Here is a 17564-nt window from a genome sequence, read left to right as displayed (position 1 = left end):
CATGCCCCACCCCCCACACAGAGACAGAAGGCCAAGGATAGGTGGGGGCCGAAGCACTTTACTGCGGGGGGTAGGAGAGGAGGGGACTTTAAATTAATCACTTAAATAAAAATGAGGAGGGAAGGGGATGGGAGAGCATCCCTAGCCCCTGTTCCCTCTGTCCATCGTCCGTCCCGGCAGCAGCTACACAGGCATGGGCATCTCATTGTACTCGTCCACACCCTCCCGCTCATCGAACACGGGCTCGGCCTCATTGGCGTCCAGCTGTAGGGGAGGATGGAGTCAGGAGGGTTGACCCCCAACCAGGACCTTGGCAGGGACCAGGAAAGGGGCTGGGGGCAGGAGGGCAGGCAGCCTTACACATTTCATCTCTCGATCGGTGAAGATGCGGGTGAGCACCACCATGCGCAGAGGCACTGTGAGGATGAGGATGAAGGGGAAGGCCAGGGAGGCCTCTGTGGACATGACGGCCCAGAGCAGGGCCAGGCAGAGCAGCTGCAGGGCTGTGAACAGGTGCATACGGAGGGTCCGGACCTGGGGGTGGCAGGGTGGGATGAGACGGGTGAGCCCAGGCTGCTCCCCAGCCGAGGGCCCTGGTCCCTGGTGGGACATCAGGTTCTGCCACATCCAGAGGAAGGCCGACCCCTTTCCTCTCCACAGGGGTGGAGACAGAAGTGCCTTCCTGGGTGCGCACCAGAGCCCGGTCTGCACAGACTGAATGGTGGCTGGCCGAAGTGGGCAGATGGGGGGCTGGAGGGGGACCCACGCAGCCCTCTGAGTGGGGTCTCACCTTCTTCACATAGGTGACATCTGGGTGGTGTTTGGGCGGCATGAGCAACAGGTGCAGCCGCTCATAGAACTGGATCCCGTTAAGGGAGGTAACTCCCATGTATAGGAAAATCCCGAAGAGCACGGCCAGGGGTATCTGCCGGAGCAGGTCCCCGATAACCATGGAGAGGCCTGGGGAGGAGGGGGAGAAACAGTTGTCCCCGGGGCTCCACCCTCGGTGGACCTGGGGCCTCTCCAGGACAGGCAGGGGCAAGAGGTGAACATACCCACAAGCAGGGCAACTAGCAGCCCTGTTACCCGTTGCTCCTTGACCTCTTGGATCTTGGGCTTGTCCCCGGGAGCCACAGCCTTGCTCATGACGGTCAGTGCGTTGGCATGAGTGACAGAGCGGACGGTGGCAGCAGCCAACCAGGGCAGGCCGAAGACAGCACAGATGCCGCCCATGGCCACGATGAGCAGCAGGTCCAGGTGGAAGCCGGAGCCCTTCTGCAGCATGCGCTCCTTCTTGGAGATGATCAGCCTGAGTGGGACAGGCGCTCACTGAACCTGGGGCCAGCTCAACAGGCAGCGTCTCTCCAGAGGGCCCAGCCAGTTGCCTCTGTTTTTGGAACCTGGTGGTCCCCACCCATTCCGTCCAAATAAGAGTTCCATCATGGAACTGAGCCCTTTCTGCATGCCCCTGGCCTCTAGGACAGCTCCAGCCTGGACTGGGCCAAGCCAGCAGACAGCAGCTGGGTCTCCTGCCATCTACAAATCAACTCCAGCTTGGCAACCTGGGTGCCCCTCACCCACACAGCCCCTAGCCAGGGCTCTGGCCCAGCCACACACCACCAGGTGGTTCCTGTCTGCACAGCACCCCCTTGGCTAGGACCACGCACGTGGTGATCTGCGTCTCCATGAAGATGAGGATGAAGACCAGGATCGCAGGCAGCAGGCTGGCCACCATCATCCACACGGGGAAGGAGCTGTTCTCACCCAGGGGGTTGATGACCCAGCCCCGCTTTTCCGGGGCTGTCACCGAGAATCCACTGGGCACGCTCAGCTTCTGCAGGACAGAGGTGGGGCTGGTGAACCTTGGTGCAAGCGCCTTGAGCTGCACAGGCAGGGTGAGCCCTGAGGATGTGCCGTGGAAAAGGCCCGTCTGCCCCGTGAGGGGAAGGCTCTGGGGTTGGGGACCGCAGAGCAACATCCAGAGCCCCGTGCCAGGCAGCGCCTTCTCACGGCTGAGTGCGCTCTGTCTTACCTGGGTGTAGGTGTCCTCGATACTGTAATCCACAAGCACCATGATGAGGATCGCGATGGGCACCCCAAAGTCCCCAATCACCCGCCGGACCTGTGGGCAAGCACCATGCTCAGACCAGAGGCTTCTCCTCACCCCCTCCAACCCTCAGCTCCCGCCTCCCTCAGGCCTCCAGCCCACACACCCGGCCAGGGAAGAACCGGCTGTTCTTGAATTTTCTCAGGAAGAAGGCAATGAAGAAGGTGCCGGCCATGAGCACCAGTGACAGCAGGGCTGTGTTGGGCTGGCCCCGGGGCCTCCCCTGCCCAGAGGGCTGGGTCGAGCTCCCGTTCCCTGACCCCAGCGAGGCTCCTGTCCCAGTCCATGTGGTATTATCGCCGCTGTCCACTTCAGAGCTGTTGGAGACCGAACAGCCATGGAGGGGGTGTTCCTGGAAGATCTGGAGAGAGGACAAAGGGCTCCATCAGCAAGATTTCCGGGCTCAGCTATGTGCTGAACAAGGCAAGTGGGGCGGGATGGCCAGCCTGCCCTCAACGAGCTTTCCTTGTTGATTAAGAAAATATCCCAGCCCTCATCTGTTTGTTCGAAATATCTCGGGTTTGATTCGGTCAAGGGCATGTACCTTGGTTGTAGGCTCTATCCCCAGCCCCAGTAGGGGGCACGTGCGGGAGGCAACCAATAGATGTGTCTCTTGCACATCAATGTTTCTTTTTTAAAAAAATATATTTTATTGATTTTTTTTACAGAGAGGAAGAGAGAGGGATAGAGTTAGAAACATCGATGAGAGAGAAACATTGATGAGAGAGAAACACCGATCAGCTGCCTCTTGCACACCCCCTACTGGGGATGTGCCCGCAACCAAGGTACATGCCCTTGACCGGAATCGAACCTGGGACCTTTCAGTCTGCAGGCCGACGCTCTATCCACTGAGCCAAACCGGTTTTGGCCAATGTTTCTTTCTCTGTCTCCCCTTCCCTTCCACTCTCTGAAAAATCAATGGAAAAAATATCCTCGGGTGAGGATTAACCACCACAACAAACTATTAACAAGAAACTAATCCAGAAGACCAGATGTGAGCACAGGAAACCTGAGGATTCAGAGAGGCCGCCCTAACTCGGGAAGGAGCTGGGGAGTGTGGCTCCGTCCAGGCCTGGAGGAGCAGGATGTGGCGTGTAGGACTGAGCCTGTCACAGACACGGGTCTGAAGTGCTGACTGGGACCACGTCTGTCCTCTCAGGGGCTTTTTCCTTTCTACATTTCTGGGTTGTTTACCACTTTAACAAAAGTGATTACTTTGTTATTGAAAATGTTTTTCAGATTGATCTCAAGCCTGGGTGTGTACTGATGACCCGGCGGGACTTGTGGGGAGGCAAGAGGAAAAAGCCCACACTCTGTGGGCCTGACGGACTGTGGCCGGGGATCTCAGAGCCAGCCTGGCCTCACAGCCAGGAGAGAGAATGAGAGGCACAGACAACCCCGGCTCCCTCCAGTCCCGAAGCCTCGCCCACCTTAACCAACTTGCAGAAGGTCTCGTAGATGAAGATGAGGGAGATGAGGAAGGCAAAGATCTCCTGGGTGAAGCGGGAGACAAAACGCACCAGGAAGCTCCCCTCCAGGGCCACCATGAGCAGGGCCAAGAGCACCAGCCAGAAGCCAATCCACACGCGGCCCACAAGGTACTCCAGGTTGTTGCTGTTGCAGAACTGAGGGGCAGGGATGGGATAAGGTCCAGTCAGGTCCAGAGCCTGGGGCTAATGGGCTGGGCATGTTCCGGAAAGAGGAGGGGCACCCCAAGTAGCCTGTGGACCCTCACCGAGAAGAAGGCCTCCTCAAAGACCAGCAGGGGCCCCGAGAAGCCGATCACCAGCAGCGGCTGGGCGCCCAGCAGGCAGAAGACCACACCCTGGAGCGCCGTGGACATGATCAGCTCCGACACCCCGATCAGGTCCTGCGTCTTCTCTCCTGGGGTGGCAGGAACCGGCTCAGGAGCTGGCAGCCGAGCCCTGTGTGCTCCCCACCCCCTCCCCCCGAAGCCTCTCCTTACCCAGAAGGCCCCCGAAGGTGATGGCAGGAGACAGGGCTGCAAAGTAAATGAAGATGACCGCAGCCAGGCACTGGGGGTCGAGCGCATCCCGGAAGTCACTCAGGTAGTGGGGATAGCGGCGCCGCACATCTCGGATCAGCCCCCCGAAGGGACGGCCTGTCCGCCGAAGGGGATCATCTTCCACGGTGTCTGTCGCCTCTACCATCTGCAGGAGCGCTGCAACCCAGGCCTCCATCAGGGTGCCCGCCGCAGCCCCTGCCCGCCCTGCTCTCCCCGCAAAGGCACCGACCACCCCACTCCTGCCCCAGGCAGCCCCAGCCTGCACAGCCCGTACCCTTATCTTGGGCAGACTTGGGCTCCAGCCCAGCCCCCGGGGGCAGCAGCCGGCCCTGCTCCTCCCGCTTCTTGAGCATTTGGCGCTGGAAGTGAGCGACGGATCGCAGCAGCTCCTCGCCCTGCACTTCGGAGGGCGGCAGCACCACACTGCAGTCCAGGAAGGCGTTGATGGCAGTTAGCAGGTCCTCCCGTTCGTCTGCCAGGTAGGCTGCCTCGTGGAATTGCTGCCAACGCAGGACAGGGGCAGGTGAGGGCACCGACGAGGGCCAGGGGCCTGGGGCAGGGCTGGGCTCTGGGCTGGGGCTGACCTTGTCGGACATGAGGGTGGAGATGGAGCGGCCGATCTCATGGTAGTCCATGTTGGCGCTGCTCGGGCCCAGCAGCAGGAAGAGGAAACGCACGGGCACAGGCACCTCCAGCACCGCGTCCAGCTCCACTGCCTCCCGCAGCCGCACGAAGGCCATGGTGGGCCGGGAGAGGAACTCCACGCAGCCTGGGGCACAGGGCCATCATGGGCGAGAGTAGGGCGCAGGCCACCTCCCAGCCCCAAGCCCAGGGGCAGCACTGAGGCAGGCCTCCTGCCAGGACCCCCACCCCCAAGACTTGCCCCACATACCCACAAGGACCACTGTAGCCTCGGCATTCTCGGGGATCTTCTCCAGCAGCTTCAGCTCGTGCTTGGACTTAGAGCGAGTGATGCCGGCCGTCGGGGCTGGAGGCGGCAGCTCACGCTGGGGATGCAGAACGGAGCTCAGCCCGGCCTGCCTGCAGCCCTGCAGCCAGCTGTGATGGCCAGACCCGACCCAGGCCGGGCAGACTCACCTCTCGCTCCACCTCCAGCCTGGTCTCCGGAACGCCTCCGATGAGAGGCTCGGTGACATGGGGGTCACTCTCAGCACCCTGGCCATGGTGATGCCCCAGCAGGGAGCCCAGGGAGCCGGCCGAGATATTTCGGGGGAAGGAGAATTCCTTCTCATCACTTGGGTGGCTGGTGGGGCAGAGAGCGGTGGGTAAGAAGCGGGACAACAGGGGCTGGGGGCCGCCGGCCGGGGGGGGGGGGCAGGGGGCGGGGCCTCGCCTGTGTTTCAGCAGCAGGGCCCGCAGCACGTTGGCTCTGTCCTCGGCCTGGATCTGGTCAGAGATGACCATCTGCTCCACCACCTGGTGGGCCACCCCCGGCAGGGTCTGCTGGTCCAGGTCCAAGAGCACAGCCCCTGGAAGAAGGGGGACTTAGGGGGACCCTCAGGCAACAAAGTGTAGGGCTGGGGGAGAGCCGGGGACCAGGGCGCAGCCAGGTGAGGGCAGCTCAGGGGACGGTGAGCAGGGCTTGAGGCCCAAGTCTCATTGCCTCTCTGACCTGTTCCTTCCTACCCCCTCTCCCCTCAGGAATGTTGTGGGGCTCAGCAGAGGCCTCGGAACCCCAGCCATCAGAGTGGGAACCTGGGCCACAAACTGCCCAGGCACCCCTCCCAGGAGGCAGGCGGACTCCGCGGGGGCCCCAGCCACCCACGCGGGCTCAACAGCTGCTCACTGTGAGAAAGTTCCTCCTGCAGTGAGCTGCACGCTGCCGCCCAGCATCCACTCCAGGTCCTAGCTCTGCCCTCTGGAGCACCACAGTGACCTCTGACCTTGCCCCCATCTGAAGACGACCCCTCCACCGGCCCCTCAGCATCCCCTCATCCAGCAGCTGCTCACTTACTAGACCTCTCCCCACAGGTCACTCCTCTGAGCTGCCATTTCAAGCAGTGAAAGTCCTTCTAAATATATTTTTACTGATTTCAGAGAGGAAGGGAGAGGGAGAGAGGGATAGAAGCATCCATGATGAGAGAGAATCACTGATCGGCTGCCTCCTGCACGCCCCCTACTGGGGACCGAGCCCTTGACCAGGAATCGAACCACTGAGCACACCAGCTGGGCAGAGCAGTGGAAGTCCTTTTAAAAGTCACCAGGTCATTTTTCTGTCAAGGTCAGCTTTCAGAACACAGGACTAAAGAACAAACAGAACCAAAAGCCTCTGCGCAGACAAAACGGAGATCACAAAGCACCGCAGGCCTCGCTCGGCCTCCTCACTCCTCGTTCGGAAACAGTTCTAACAGCAGGTTTCTCAGGCCTCAGCAGCTCCTCCTGGGCCTCCCGACAGGAGCCGCGAGTGCTTTCCCAGGGGGAGGAGGAAGCCAGCGAAGCGCAGGAGCAGCGGAGGCAGCGCTCCAGAGGCTGCGTCTGTGTCGTGTCCATCAGGGCTTACACCGGCCCACAGGTTGGACCATTCTGGAAAGTGTTCCATCACACCTGTCGAAAACCCTGTTAGCATCCGAAACATACCAGCTTAGGTTATTGGAAAGGGTCACTTAGAGCCCTGGCTGGTTTAGTTCAGTGGACAGAGCATCGGCCTGCGGATTGAAGGGTCCCGAGTTCGATTCCGGTCAAAGGCACATGCCCGGGTTGCAGGCTCCATCCCTAGTGGGGGGTGTGCAGGAGGCAGCCAATCAATGATTCTCTCTCATCATTGATGTTTCTATTTCCCCCTCTCCCTTCCTCTCTGAAATCAATAAAAATATTTTAAAAAAAAGAAAAAGAAAATGTCACTTAGACAAAAGAGAGGAGTGTCAACCCTGCAGTCACCAAGGAGAGGAATGGCAGGCTGAGGGACATCAGGGAGGAGGCTTCCTCCGGGTTCTGGTGACATCCATCATGTTGCTCAAGACAAATGTGGGGCCATTTGGTTCTGAGAACTGGCCTGAGGGGGGAGGGTGTGCCCTGAGGCAAGGACAGGCAGGGAGGAGGGCAGAGCAGGGTACCGTGGGCCAGCGTCCGGCGGAGCTCCAGGAGGCTGCGGAAGGACAGGGAGGCCACGTGGGGCTTCCCCCAGCGCTCAGTCTCCTCCTCCACATCCTCTTCAAATTTGATCCAGCGCGCCGTCTCCCGCCACTGAGGCTCCTGGTTTTTGTCCAGCAGCAATTCATTCAGCTCCACAAAAACCTTGAGATGAGATGAGAGGGCATGGCAGGGTCAGAGCCACTGGGTTCCCAGGGACTGCTCTCAGACCGACAGTGTCGAGATGGGTGCGTGTGACTCTGGACAGCACAGGGCATAGGCACGGGTCTTAGTGAGTTCCTATCCAATCGGAGACTTTCTTTCCCTCATCTGTCAAATGGGAGCAAGACCACCCACCTCAAAGGGCCTTTAGGGGGATTAAAAGAAAAAGCACACAAAACACTGAGCAGAGCACACAACTCACGGTAAGTACTTGGTGAACATCGCCACACTCACACACACACACACACACACACACACACACACACACACAGTTGTGCATGATTCCACTTACATGCAATTCAAGAACTGGCAAAACTAATTGAGAATAACAAAAGAGCAGTCGCCTCTGAGGGTGCTGACTGGGCGGAGACGTGAAGGAGCCTGCGTGTGCAGGAAATGTCCCATGTCTCGTGGAATAGCCAGCTGTGTATATGTGCACAAAGCCATTGAGCACTTAGCCCGAGTTCACTTTACTGTATGTCTATTAGACCTCAATAAAACGGTTTAAAAAATCCACCGGGAGGGTCAGGGTTCAGGACCATAGCCTTGGAGTCTGAGGGGCAGCATCACTAAGTCACTGCGTGACCTTGGCCAATCACTGCCCCTGATTTATGGCTGACATCACCTGGGCCATCGTCTTTACAGGTTGTGGGAGGTTCAATGAGTCAGAGGTAAATGGGTTCTGGAAAATGAAGTTCAAGGCTCTGCAGAGCTATCTCTAGTCCAAAGGGTCCCCAGACACCTCACTGCCAGAGAGTGGCCATGACAGACAGGAACAGTGTGGAAGGAAACGTCCCCACCAGGCCGGCGTGCCGGGGCTGGGCGCGATCACTGCTGGTCTGAGAGGCAGGGGAAGCGGGGTGGGGAGAGGACGGACGCGCGTGATGCCGAGAACCTGACCTCGTGGGGCTTGTGGGGAGCCCGGGGCCGGCCCCGAGGAGTGGGGCCCGGCTCACGTCCTTCCCGGCCACTCTGCCCGGACCCTTTGGCATTCTTCCGTACCAAGTGTCGCCGAACCCCAGGAACATCCTCAAACCGGTGACCTGGGGGGCAGAAGGGCAGGATCAGGCTCCCCCTTTCTCTTCACCCTGTTCCCACGAGCACGGGGCTTGGCCCAGGCCCAGCACTCACTCTTCATGAGGTCTAGGTCAGCCGTGGCCAGTGTCTGGGCCTCGCTCTCATCCGTGGGGACCCGGGGCAGCAGGGCCTGCTCAACCCCCGTCATGCTTCCGATGCGCCTCCTTTCCTGCAGGTTGTAGCTGCGGTGCCCAGGCTGTGCTTTGGTCAAGGGGCGCCCCGAGGCACCTCCATCGTCACCTCCTGCTGTGCCGCTGGCCACTGCCACCACCTCTTCCGCCACGGCTCTGCACAGAGCAGCCATGAGACAGGAGCATGCAGGGGGACCCCACCCTCCGAGCGCCCCACTCCAGGGCGTGCAGTTGTGAAAGAGGGAGGATTCTGAAAGCAGGCTGTGGATTTAAATGCGGCCCTCCCCTCTACTGGCTATGCCCTGAACAATCACATCAGCTACCTGAGAACAAACTCCTAAGCAGCAAAACTGAGCTAAGGCAACTCCTGTGGTGTGGGGAGGGGCAGTCTGAAGCCGCCACTCAGAGCAGTGCTGGTTCCCTCCGCCCATCCCAGGCACATCCCTAACCATGGACCCCAGGGTCCCAAATTTCTGACCAAAAGGGGTAAAGTGTATGGAAACGAGCTTTGAGACCTCAGACAGCCCCTATAGTCATGAGGAAGATATAACTCCTTATCCCGTCCACATTCCAACTGCTGCTCCTGTCCTCCAACCAGATGTCTCCTTTCTCTCTGCCACTGCCAGTGATGGTTTCTCAACCCCTGTCCTGGTACCTAGCGCTTCCCACTGCATCCAGCCCCTGACCAGGACCCTCCACCACCAGGCTTCCTCTGCCTATGCCCACCCTCAGTCCCCTTGGCTCTGCTCGCACCTTTGCTCACAATCTGACCCACGTTTGCAATGCCAGGCTTCTCTCAGGCTCCTCCACCTCCCTCTGGCCACCCGGCTGCCCACAGGCCAGTGCCTAGAGTGAGACCCAGCTGGGGACCCAGCACTACCTGCACCAGGAGCCTGCGCACCCTGGAGGGGCACCGTGCCCTTCACTTCCCTGCAGCCCTCGTGCTGCCTGGCACCCAGAAAACCACAGGTCCCTGATAGCAGCGACCTTGAGAACTAGTCAAAGTGATTTCCTCCAGGCACCTTCTCTGGCCCACACCCCCAAACCCCATCACCTGCTGTTGCTGACGCTGTGCCTGAACCAGGCCGTTTGGCATAGTAACTTGTTCTGGTGCCATTTCCTGAGATGATGACCAGGGTAGACTGGCAGCTCCCCAAGTGCAAAAGGGGTTCTCCTACTTCTCTTACGCCCTCAGGGCCCCAGGGGTGCTTGGAAGTCATCAGACCAGTCCCTGACCCAGAGCTTGATGAAGCCTGGGGCGAGGGGCTAGTGGGGGGCTGGGGGAGCCAGCTCAGAACGCACATCTGTTCCGTCCCAGGCTACACCATCCCTACACCCTAACTCACACCACCCCTTAATCCCTACACCCACCTTTGGAGAAAGGGTCTATGATTCTTGGTTTACAGATGGGGAAACGGGCTTAGAGAGGTACCTGCCCAAATAGCTAGTGGGAAGCAGAACTGAGATTTAAACCCCAGTCTGACGACCCCAAGGCTCTGCTTCTCTTCTCAATCACCTCGCTGACAAAGCAGGGGAGGGCTCTGTTTGGGGAACTTACCCAGTCTGGGCCCCTTTGGTGGCCTGGGGAGCTGCCTCCTGGTGGGGCAGTGGCGGAGGGGGAGAGGGACTGGTCCTTTCTGCCTTCCGATCCGCGCCTTCATCCTCCTGGAGAAAGAACTGGAAAAGGGACTCATGTAGGCAGACGGCCAGGCTGGAGACCCCACAGACACCCTCCCGGAGCCCTGCCCCCACTCACCTGCACGGAAGAGGGTGTGGAGGCAGGGGGTGGCTGGGTGAGTGCCCGGGCCCCCTCAGCCTCACTGGCCTCATCCTCATCTTCTTCTCCCTCCTCAATGGTAGGGGTCTCCCCAGTGGGGGAGGCTCCAGGTCGCCTTCGAGGCTTCCGTCCTGGGCCCTGGGGTGTCTTGCGGCGGCGGGTGTCCGGAGGCAGGTGGGTGGACAGTGGGTGATGGATGTGGTGGGAGGACTGACGGTGATCTGCAGGGAGAAGGGACTTGGCTGCCGGCAGGCACAGCCTCACTCCCCAGTCATCCTGGCCCCAGCCCAGGCCCCTCCTGCTAGGTCCCTTGTCCCTTCCTTTGTGGGCAGTCAGACCAGAGGGCCCCCGCCCCCTCCTCAGGGTATCCCCCTCACATTCAAAGTCTTCCTCCCCATAGCAGCGGCCTGGCTCCTCCCCTCCTCGAGACCCTGTCTCCAGAAGGATCTCCTCAAACCGCTCCACGCCCAGGGTGCGGTGAAGTTCATCTTCCTCCTGCTCCGGGAACCCAGGCACGGCAGGGCCCGAGCTCTCTGGCTCTGGCTGTGAGGAGGAAGGGATAGAGAGCAGACACAGGGGCTCAGCAGGAGCGCACACCGAAACCCTACCCTGCCAGGTGCTGGAGATCTAGGACCCCTGTCCTCTCAAATGCTGGGGACTGCCCTAGCTGGTTTGGCTCAGTGGATAGAGCATCGGCCTTGGGACTGAAGGATCCCGGGTTCGATTCTGGTCAAGGGCACATGACTGGGTTAGGGGCTCGATCTGCAGTGGGGGGCATGCAGGAAGTAGCCCATCAATGATTCTCTCTCATCATTGATGTTTCTATCTCTCTCTTTCTCCCTTCCTCTCTGAAATCAATTAAAAAAAAAATGCTGGGGACTCAGACCTGCCCCCCAGCAGCCTGTCCCCTAGTTCCAGGCTGTCTGGACCCTGGCGGTGCCCATCCAGGCAGTCAGGGCAGGCGGAAAGGGTCTGCTCCGGAAGTCTCAACAGAAATCCCGTGTGCAGCCCCTGGCAGGGTACGTAAACCGGCAGCTCAGGAGGCTGGCAGTGAACACACTCCCTCTGGCCGGAGGCAGCTGCTGAGCCTGAAAAGTAATTTCTGGAAGCACCTAAGCTAACTGACCTGGACTCGGGTCTGAGTCAAACGGAAACCCAGCCCCTGGACAGGAACACAGCTTCACCTCATCAGGGAAGCCGCCCCCCCATACACCACAGCTGCATTCCCTGGGGTCCCTCCGCTGCTCCCTGGCCCCGCCTCTCACCCCACCCCCACTCCCACCACCTGAGTCATACTGCAGGAGAGGAGCAGCAGGACTGCGGTGGCCAGTGGCCCAGTGGCCGGCGCGTTCGGGAGTTGGCGCTTTTAGAGACCAGCTAACGGCCTGCTGCCTAGTCTGCGGCCTTGGTCCAGCCCCCCACCCACCCCCTGCTCCCAGCGCGCCAAATATTTGCTCAAGAGCTTCTGGACGTGAAGGGCATCAAGATCTCAAAGGGCAGGGTATGGAGTCCCCTCCGTGGTGCTGCTAGAGCGGCTAGAGCAAGGAAGAGCAAGGAGAGGCGGCTGGGAAGAAGGGCGGGTCTTGGGGAGACTCCGAGGTGAGGACGGGAGCAGCTGGGGTGGCAGGGGTACTGGATTCAGGAGGAGGGGGTCAGGGGGCGGCTTCTCCCAGCCCATCTCTGCAGCTCTAGCCCTGCAACCCCCAGGCGCTTGCCCCCCCACACACACACCCCAAAATTAGCACTCTGCGGAGAGGAAGGCAGGGGGAGGTGCTGAAGCGAGTGAGGGCACGGGGAGCTAGCGGGGTGAGGGAGGGGGTCTCGAATCCCTCGCACCTGAGGGCGCAGGAGGAAGTCCATGGCCGGGCAGGGGTGAACTTGGGAAGGAGGGGGAAGGGACCGGCCCGCGCCCCTTCTCAGTCACGTGCCCACTGGGCCAAAGTGACCAATGACAGGCTGATCATGGCACTCGGGGTTAATCATTAGACTTCCCAGGAAAATCGGGAGGGGGCACGTGGGGTGGGGACCACGTGGGAGTAGGAGAGGCCTTGGGTGGCATGTGGGGTTGGGGCGGGGCCTGGGCGGTCACTGCTAGTGAGCTCCGCCCAGAACCATTGAGCACAGACTGCTGCTGTCTCTAAGACCGTGTGGGGCTGGGCACCAGCGTCCCCAAAGTTTCTCTCTCCCTTTGGCTACCATCGAGGACTTCAGTAAAACAGCCTCAACTCCCTCCCCAGGGCTGGAAGCCTACTGATGGCCCCCAACCAATACCGACCTCAGACCCCTAGCACCCCTCAGGAATCCATTACAGGTTCCCCTCACTCCCAAGCCCCTGCACAGGCAGGCGGCACACACACACACACACACACACACACACACACACACACACACACACACACACACACACACACTCACACACACACACACACACACACACACTCACACTCACACACACACTCACACACACACACTCACACACACACTCACACACACACTCACACACACTCACACTCACTCACACACACACACTCACACACACTCTCTCACACACACACACTCACACACACACACACTCACACACACACTCACACACACACACACTCACACACACACACTCACACACACACTCACACACACACACTCTCACACACACACTCACACACACACTCACACACACACACACTCTCTCACTCACACACACACTCACACACACTCACACTCACACACACTCTCACACTCACACACACACACATACACACACACACACACACACACTCACACACACACACACTCACACACTCTCACACACACACACACACACACACACACACACACTCACACACACTCACACACACACTCACACACACACACACACACTCACACACACACACACACACACACACACTCACACAATGGGAATCCTCAGGAGGAGCTCCCGTGGCGGAGGAGAGACAGTGCGGTGGCCAACTCAGCTGGCAATACTCACAGTTCGGAAAGAATCTGCGCCCGAGGTGGGGCGCCTGGGGGCGCTGCTCATGGCCAAATCTTAGCCCTTTTCACTGTCGCTGCGGCTTTCAGGGCAACAAGGTGGCGGCATAACCTGGACACGGGAAAGGACCGGTCACCTCGTGAAGGCAGGGCCAGGCTGGTGGGGCGCCGCCCGCATGGTGCAGCCCTTGGCCCAGCCCAGGTGGGACAGGATGCTGGGCTTCCCGCTGCCTGGCTCCCAGGAGTCTCCCAGCCGCGCAGGATCCTCCCAGGTCACTACGGGCCTCAGAGCGGCCCTTAGAGGCCGTGAGAGCAAAGAGAAGATTACTTACAGGAAGAAAGGAGAAGAACAAAGAAAGATGGGTGAGGACTGGGACCACAAAGGGCAAGAGACTTAAGGAGGAGTTAGGGGTAGAAAGCAGAAGGTGGGAGAGGCTACAAAAAAAAGTAGGGGCGGGGGGTGGGGGTGAGAACGGAGTCAAGGCCCAGACCTGGAGAGAAAGCAGCAGAGATGTGAGGGGGGGTAAGGGGGGGAGGGAAGGGACAGGCTGAGCCAGAAGCAGGAGCAGTGACCTAGTGGTGGCATGCGGAGGTGGACTGAGACCAGGGAGGGGTGTGCTGGAGAGAGTGAGATACCCCATGGAGCAGGAACGTGGGGAGGAAGGAAGGGAGAGAAAGAACTCTGGAAAGAGTCCAAAAGGACAAGCAAGGGGGTCGGGAGACAGCCCGGAGCAGGGAAGGAGCATGGCTGTGCCCCCTCCCCTGAGGAGAGCCAGGCGGGGGGGATGCAGGCTCCCTGGGGGAGGGGCAGCAGCCCCTCTCCACTCACTCAGTGGGAGGGAGGGAGGACAGGGCACAGGCTGCGTTTTATACCGGGGGGACGGGCACGTGAACTTGGAGGAGGGTGGGCACAGAGCCCCGAGGTTCTGCCTTGAAGGGCAGTCCTGATCGCTCCCTTCCCCGCGGGCCAGGAAAATCTGAGTGGCAGGGCTGACGCCCTCCTGACTGTGACTATAGGGCTATCTGGGGAGAACACTGTGTGTGGTGGGGGAGGAGAGAGCTGCAATTAGGGAACCTGACCAGTGCAAATTGGGGTACCCATTCACAGTGGGGGAATCACAGGGGGGCAAAAGTACTGAAACTTGCCACTGTGTGGTTGGGGGACTCAGGGTTGCCCAACTTAGGGCTACCTCCGTGGTCAGACAGGCCAGTGGAGGGTCCAACAATATATGTCTGAGGGGGGTGTCAGTCCAGAATGGGGTGCCTGTAGCGACACATTCCTGGCAAGCACTCAACTCAGCTGACGGCTCTCTTCACCTCCCCCAACAGGCCTTTAGCCAGGACACGTCTGGTGTAGGGGAGAGGAGCAGGGAGGGGGCCCCCGACTCCAGTCTGAGAAGGCTGTGGAGTGCCCCACTCTCACCTCCAGGCTGTGCCCTCAAAATGCTCCTCCATCCTCCCTCCCCCTTTAGCCCCCCTCCGCCCCCTCCCCCGACATCCTAGAACACAAAGCAGCTTCTGTCCAGAGCACCGGTGCCCATAATCCGAGGTAGGGACACATTCCGGGGACCAGCCCTGACCGGCCCGAAGGATTAGCATCTTTCCCCCTGCCCAAGGGATTAGCACTCCGGACCCCGCTTGGGGCATTAACCAAGTGAATTCGCACATTCCACAGCTCTTCGGAGTGGGATTGGCTGGGGTGGGGGGCGGAGGGAGAGGGAGAGAGTGGACCCTGGATTTCAGGCAGCACCGTCCCCCCACACCCAGGGCGGAGTTCCCACCCAGACAAGCCAGCCCCCCAGGAGTCAGGGCCAGCTCTCGGGGCTCGTCTTTTCCATCCCTCCCCAGCTGCTCCCTCTTCCACCTGACCCCTGTCCTTACCTGACCCGCCACCCCCACCCCCTCCTCGGTTCTTCCTCCAACCCGGAGGTTGGGGGAGAAGGCCCCGGGCAACCCCCAGGCTGGGTGCGCTGCACAGGCCTAAAGGATAGAGCAGGGGGTCGCAAGGAAGAGGGGCGTCTGAAGGCGCCCGGGAATTAGGAGGGGCGGCGGCGCTCCCTGGGACTACCCTCTCCTGGGGACAGGGGGCGCGGCACCCTCGCCTTAGGAAACTGAGAAGCGGAGCCGCGATCCCTCTTTAGACCAGCAAGCACTCCCCTCGCCTCCCCATCCTTCTCCCCAGACATCGCTCGCCCGCGCCCCAGTCTCCGCCCTTTCCTCCACTTCCACTCCCTCCCGGCTCCGAGTCCCGAGTTCCCCCTCCTTCCCCCTCCCTTCCCCCGCGGCCCGGGCCCTCCCCCGCCGCCCCCGCTTCGCTCACCCGCTTGCTCTAGACTTAGTGCCCCGGGGGCCTTGGGGTCTCTCCCCCTTCTCCTACGCCTTCGCGCGCTCCCGACGGCTCTCCGGTGCCCACCTCGGGGCTCGCCCCCGCCGCTCCCAACTTCTCCCAACTCAACTTTCCCCCGCGCCGCGGGCAGGCCAGCCCCCTGCGTGCGCGCCCCCCGGCGCACCGTGCGCGGCCCCGGCGCATAGGATGGGGAGGCGGGGAGCGGGGGCCCAGACCCGCGAGCGGAAGCGCGCTTCCAGGCACCGCCAGGCACCGGAGCACCGCGTCCGCGAGGCGGGCCCCGCTCTCTTGCAAGGCCGCCGCCCGGGCTTCCACGCGCCGGGCTTGGGTGCCGCGGGGACGCCGTCTCTGGCCCCATTGAGGCACCTCTGGGCGGAAAGGAGCCCGCTCACTCTGGGCATTCCAGGCAGGAAAGCGGAGGCACGAAGATGACAGGGAAATTCGGGACGGGGAGGTTGAAACAGGAGTGTATCGGGGTTAAGGATCTCTCGCGCCCGCCGCCCCTCCCCCTCCAGGAATCCCCAGTACCTCCAAGAAAGCCCCAGCCTTTGCTTGGGGAAAAAGGCGGGGTGGGGGGCGAGAGGGGTGTTGCGGGCTGGAGGTTGGATGCCCATTACCCTGAGCTGGACTTGACTTTCCAAAAGCGGGGGACCTCTGCCTGGGAGAGATTCCCTGCGGTGACCTCCTTCCTTGGACCCAATTCATAGTCATCACCTGTCATTCAAAAATCTGTGTACTTCTGGTTTTCTCAACTAAATGATAAATTCTTCAGATAAGGAATATACTTTTCGCTTCTTTTCTGTAGTCTGCCCCTGGGTGAATCAGCAGACTCGTGAACGCACAAAACGTCCAGATAGAAACGAGTTAATTAATACATGTTTAGCACCAACTCGGGTTCCTGCGCTACGTGCTGTTCGGGACCTATTTCGTTCGGTTCACAGCCCTCAGAAATGCAATCATGAGACAATTAGAGAGCAGCGCAGTAACATCTATAATCAGCTCCTTAAGGGATGCGGTCAAGCCTGCGGCAAGTGTAGCCATCCGTCTGTGCTTCTGTCTGTGGAGGGCGGTGGCCAACCTGCCAGCCCTCGGCCACACCCTGGCTGACTCCCGTGGGCTCGGGCTCTGGAGACGCCTGGGGCTGGGGGCGGGGGAACGACTCCAGCCAGTTTGCCTCGGGACCTGAGTTGAAGCGAGCGCCTGGAGTCGGGTGGGCCCAGAGAAAAGAATGGTCTTTGGCGAACGTTAATTCCAGTTTCAAATGGAGCACACCTGCCTCTCGGCCCAGCCTTAGGGTCAGCTGGTCCCCGTAAAGACATTATCGGGAAGAGCTGGCTGGGAGTCATTCCCCAATCAATCACCCCTGGGCTCACCAGATGCCTGGAGAGAAGTGGAACCCCGTGCAGAGATTGTCACGAGGCCTCAACACCATCAACCCGGTCAGAGCCGGACCACCTGGGCTCGGGATGTAGGCCACCAAACCCCAAACCTCAGAGAGCGCCCCACCCCCACCCCTGCTACACTCTGGAATGTGTAGTCCCGGAGAGGCCTTTTTCAAAAGAAGGTAGTGGCCACGGAAAGAAATTAGAGCGGAGCACACTGGGAGCCGCGGCGCTACCCCGGGGCGCCCGGAAAGCGGATATGTGATGCTTCCTGGGACTTGAAGTCCAGGGTTTGCCTCCGCCGCGGAACCCGAGTCCCGGGAAGCGAGTGCCGCAGAGAGCCTGAGCGCAGCCTGCTGGGGGTTGTAGTCCTCTTGCGGCCTAGGGCGCCGAGCATTACTGGGAAGCCTGGCCGTC

At 60.5% G+C, this 17564-nt stretch overlaps 1 protein-coding gene across 3 annotated transcripts; it reads right to left on the bottom strand.

Annotated features, from left to right (window-relative positions):
- Positions 1-38: 38 nt before the first annotated feature.
- On the bottom strand, positions 39-17297 carry SLC4A2 (solute carrier family 4 member 2). Of its 3 annotated transcripts, none has more exons than XM_028135572.2 (23): positions 17139-17297; positions 13417-13530; positions 10808-10973; positions 10410-10651; positions 10212-10330; positions 8577-8809; positions 8346-8488; positions 7208-7388; positions 5488-5623; positions 5232-5397; positions 5026-5140; positions 4718-4902; positions 4408-4633; positions 4074-4289; positions 3843-3991; positions 3538-3732; positions 2214-2468; positions 2033-2122; positions 1668-1834; positions 1056-1309; positions 791-960; positions 361-534; positions 39-264 (listed from the first exon to the last, which is right to left on the bottom strand). In XM_028135572.2, the coding sequence occupies exons 2-23, from the start codon at positions 13465-13467 to the stop codon at positions 184-186; spliced, it is 3714 nt and encodes a 1237-aa protein (XP_027991373.2). In that variant the 5' UTR covers positions 13468-13530; positions 17139-17297; the 3' UTR covers positions 39-183. The 3 variants fall into 3 exon arrangements, with proteins under 3 accessions (XP_027991373.2, XP_008156985.2, XP_054581894.1); XM_008158763.3 differs by lacking the exon at positions 17139-17297 and adding an exon at positions 15739-15911; XM_054725919.1 differs by lacking the exons at positions 791-960; positions 17139-17297 and adding an exon at positions 15739-15913 and having other exon boundaries at positions 161-264.
- Positions 17298-17564: the final 267 nt, after the last annotated feature.

This window comes from Eptesicus fuscus, chromosome 14, assembly GCF_027574615.1.
Source record: "Eptesicus fuscus isolate TK198812 chromosome 14, DD_ASM_mEF_20220401, whole genome shotgun sequence".
Taxonomy (NCBI): domain Eukaryota; kingdom Metazoa; phylum Chordata; class Mammalia; order Chiroptera; family Vespertilionidae; genus Eptesicus; species Eptesicus fuscus.
This window is presented reverse-complemented; position numbering and strand designations above follow the sequence as displayed.

Excerpts from the sequence above, each read along its gene's own strand:
- SLC4A2 (XM_028135572.2), bottom strand. The coding sequence starts at position 13,467 with ATGAGCAGCGCCCCCAGGCGCCCCACCTCGGGCGCAGATTCTTTCCGA. Across the intron at positions 10,652-10,807 it reads TGGGGAGGAAGACTTTGAAT|ATCACCGTCAGTCCTCCCAC; the intron begins GTGAGGGGGATA and ends TTCTCCCTGCAG. Across the intron at positions 2,469-3,537 it reads CCTTCTGCAAGTTGGTTAAG|ATCTTCCAGGAACACCCCCT; the intron begins GTGGGCGAGGCT and ends TCCTCTCTCCAG.